Source organism: Citrus clementina, unplaced genomic scaffold (genome assembly GCF_000493195.1).
Source record: "Citrus clementina cultivar Clemenules unplaced genomic scaffold, Citrus_clementina_v1.0 scaffold_9, whole genome shotgun sequence".
Lineage (NCBI taxonomy): Eukaryota > Viridiplantae > Streptophyta > Magnoliopsida > Sapindales > Rutaceae > Citrus > Citrus x clementina.
In genome coordinates, this window is record NW_006261964.1 from 26,959,022 (window position 1) to 26,960,898 (window position 1,877).

The following is a 1,877-nucleotide window of genomic DNA, read 5'->3' on the forward strand; positions in this document are numbered from 1 at the left end:
CAGAAGCCAAACAATGTGTAGCTTTCAATGTAACTTTCTTTGCATGAAACTCCTATATATGTTTCAAAGAAAACTCATGAACTTTATTACCAATTACTATAATATTTAAAATTGTAATTAAATGGGACATAAATTTTGTAATCTCCTTTCATAGGTGCACCTTATTAATTTGTACTTACTCTATTTTTGACTAAGTTGTGCAAAACCCTTTACTGCAAAAAGACAATAGATATTTCCAGGGTCATGAAATTCATCCATCCATTAACAAAACAAATCGCCATAGACAAAACGAAGAAGAATAATAAGCCAACAACATATTCATGATGAACCAATTAAGCTCTTCAAAGTTCAAACTGTGTATCAAATATTGATTACAAAGCTGTTTGCATATACAAAACAAAAAGCATATGAAATAAATTAGATTGTAGTTCAAAAAATTGAATTTCAACTTTTCGGAAGCTAAATTAAACTTGACTTACTTCACTATCATCTTCAGGGGCTGGTAAATTAAGATCTATAAATTTTGCACCAGATGATTTTGCTGATGAAGTAATTTTTGTGATAGGGGTAGCTAAGTAAGTGAAGTGAATTTTCTTGTGCCCACCGAGGGCTTGGCCAGAATCAAACACTTTGTCACAAAACGGGCACTTAAAGACTCTTTGATCCATAACAACAGCATCACCAGCAGCAGCTGCATCACTACTCCCATTATGATGAATCTTAATCTTCTTGTGACTGGCTTTGTGTCCTCCTAATGCTTGATAAGATCGAAACTCTTTCTTGCATGTCTTGCACTTGTACTTATTAGTTCGCGAAACCAAAGACGACTCATCTTCTTCTTTATCCTCCTCCTCGTCATTGTCACCATCATCGCTCTTGCCTCTTACATATTCATCTTCATCCACCACTGCTTCTGCAACCACTACTTGTTTGTCCTTTTGTAACCAGTTATCCTTTGAAAGCTTTAGAAGACACATAGCAACTTCTCTATCGGACAAAAAATTTTCAGTAACTGAATTACTTACAGATTCAATCGTCCTAAGAGGCCTTTTCGATCTTGCTTTCGTCAAATTCCTCGAGGACTCAGCCTCACTTTCATCCTCAAGACCGGAAAAAGGTCGATTATTAACAGATCGATAAGTTTGCATGTTACTCAGTGAAGAAGATGAAGATGGGTATTTTGGTGGGGATGGGTTGATGTTTGATGAAGAAATCGGATGTTTTGCAAAGTGAGATCTCATGTGACCTCCCATGGCTTTGCCATTAGCAAAACGTCTGTTACAGATCTTGCAAATCCTGTGCTTATCCATAGATTTGATCGAAGCACAAAAGCAAAGTGTTGTGTTTTGTGCGTTTGGTTTCTTTGTTTCTTGTTTCACTAGATGTGATGGAGAGACCAAGTTGAGAATGGGAACTTAAAAGGAGTAGGTGACAAGCATTCCTTCACTAGAGGCACAAAACCAAAAGGTAACAGAGTAAATATATATGCTCCTTACCAAAAAATGAAAATAAATAAAAATAGTAGTGTTGTGTGTGAATTGAGAATGAGAACATAAATATAGAGTGAGTAGTGGACAAGTGGAAAGAACGTGTATCATGCACAAATTACAAACTTGATTCTGGGCCCTCTGATGGTGCTTTTTATTTTTTTTAAATCAAGTCAAATGGTGATTATAAAAAAGTAAATGACTTCTATAGCTGCTGATGCAAGGTTGCACCGTTTGATTAGGGTTTGTGTACAAGCTAAATTATGCTACGAACGAGAGTAAGATGCACGTGATTTAATTTGGTGCACCCAAAAAAAAAGTGAGAATATAAAATTATAGTTATAAGATATCAGATTAATAGATTTGGGAAATATTAAAAAAATAAAAAAT

The 1,877-nt window shown here is 35.1% G+C and overlaps 1 protein-coding gene across 1 annotated transcript; it reads right to left on the reverse strand.

The window, feature by feature from the left end:
* Positions 1 to 464: 464 nt before the first annotated feature.
* On the reverse strand, positions 465 to 1,310 carry LOC18031295 (zinc finger protein ZAT9). Its single transcript, XM_024188380.1, has 2 exons — positions 1,022 to 1,310; positions 465 to 907 (listed from the first exon to the last, which is right to left on the reverse strand). The coding sequence occupies exons 1-2, from the start codon at positions 1,308 to 1,310 to the stop codon at positions 465 to 467; spliced, it is 732 nt and encodes a 243-aa protein (XP_024044148.1).
* Between the last annotated feature and the right edge of the window lie 567 nt (positions 1,311 to 1,877).

Excerpts from the sequence above, each read along its gene's own strand:
- LOC18031295 (XM_024188380.1), bottom strand. The coding sequence starts at position 1,310 with ATGGATAAGCACAGGATTTGCAAGATCTGTAACAGACGTTTTGCTAAT. Across the intron at positions 908-1,021 it reads TAGGACGATTGAATCTGTAA|TGGTGGATGAAGATGAATAT; the intron begins GTAATTCAGTTA and ends TTGCAGAAGCAG.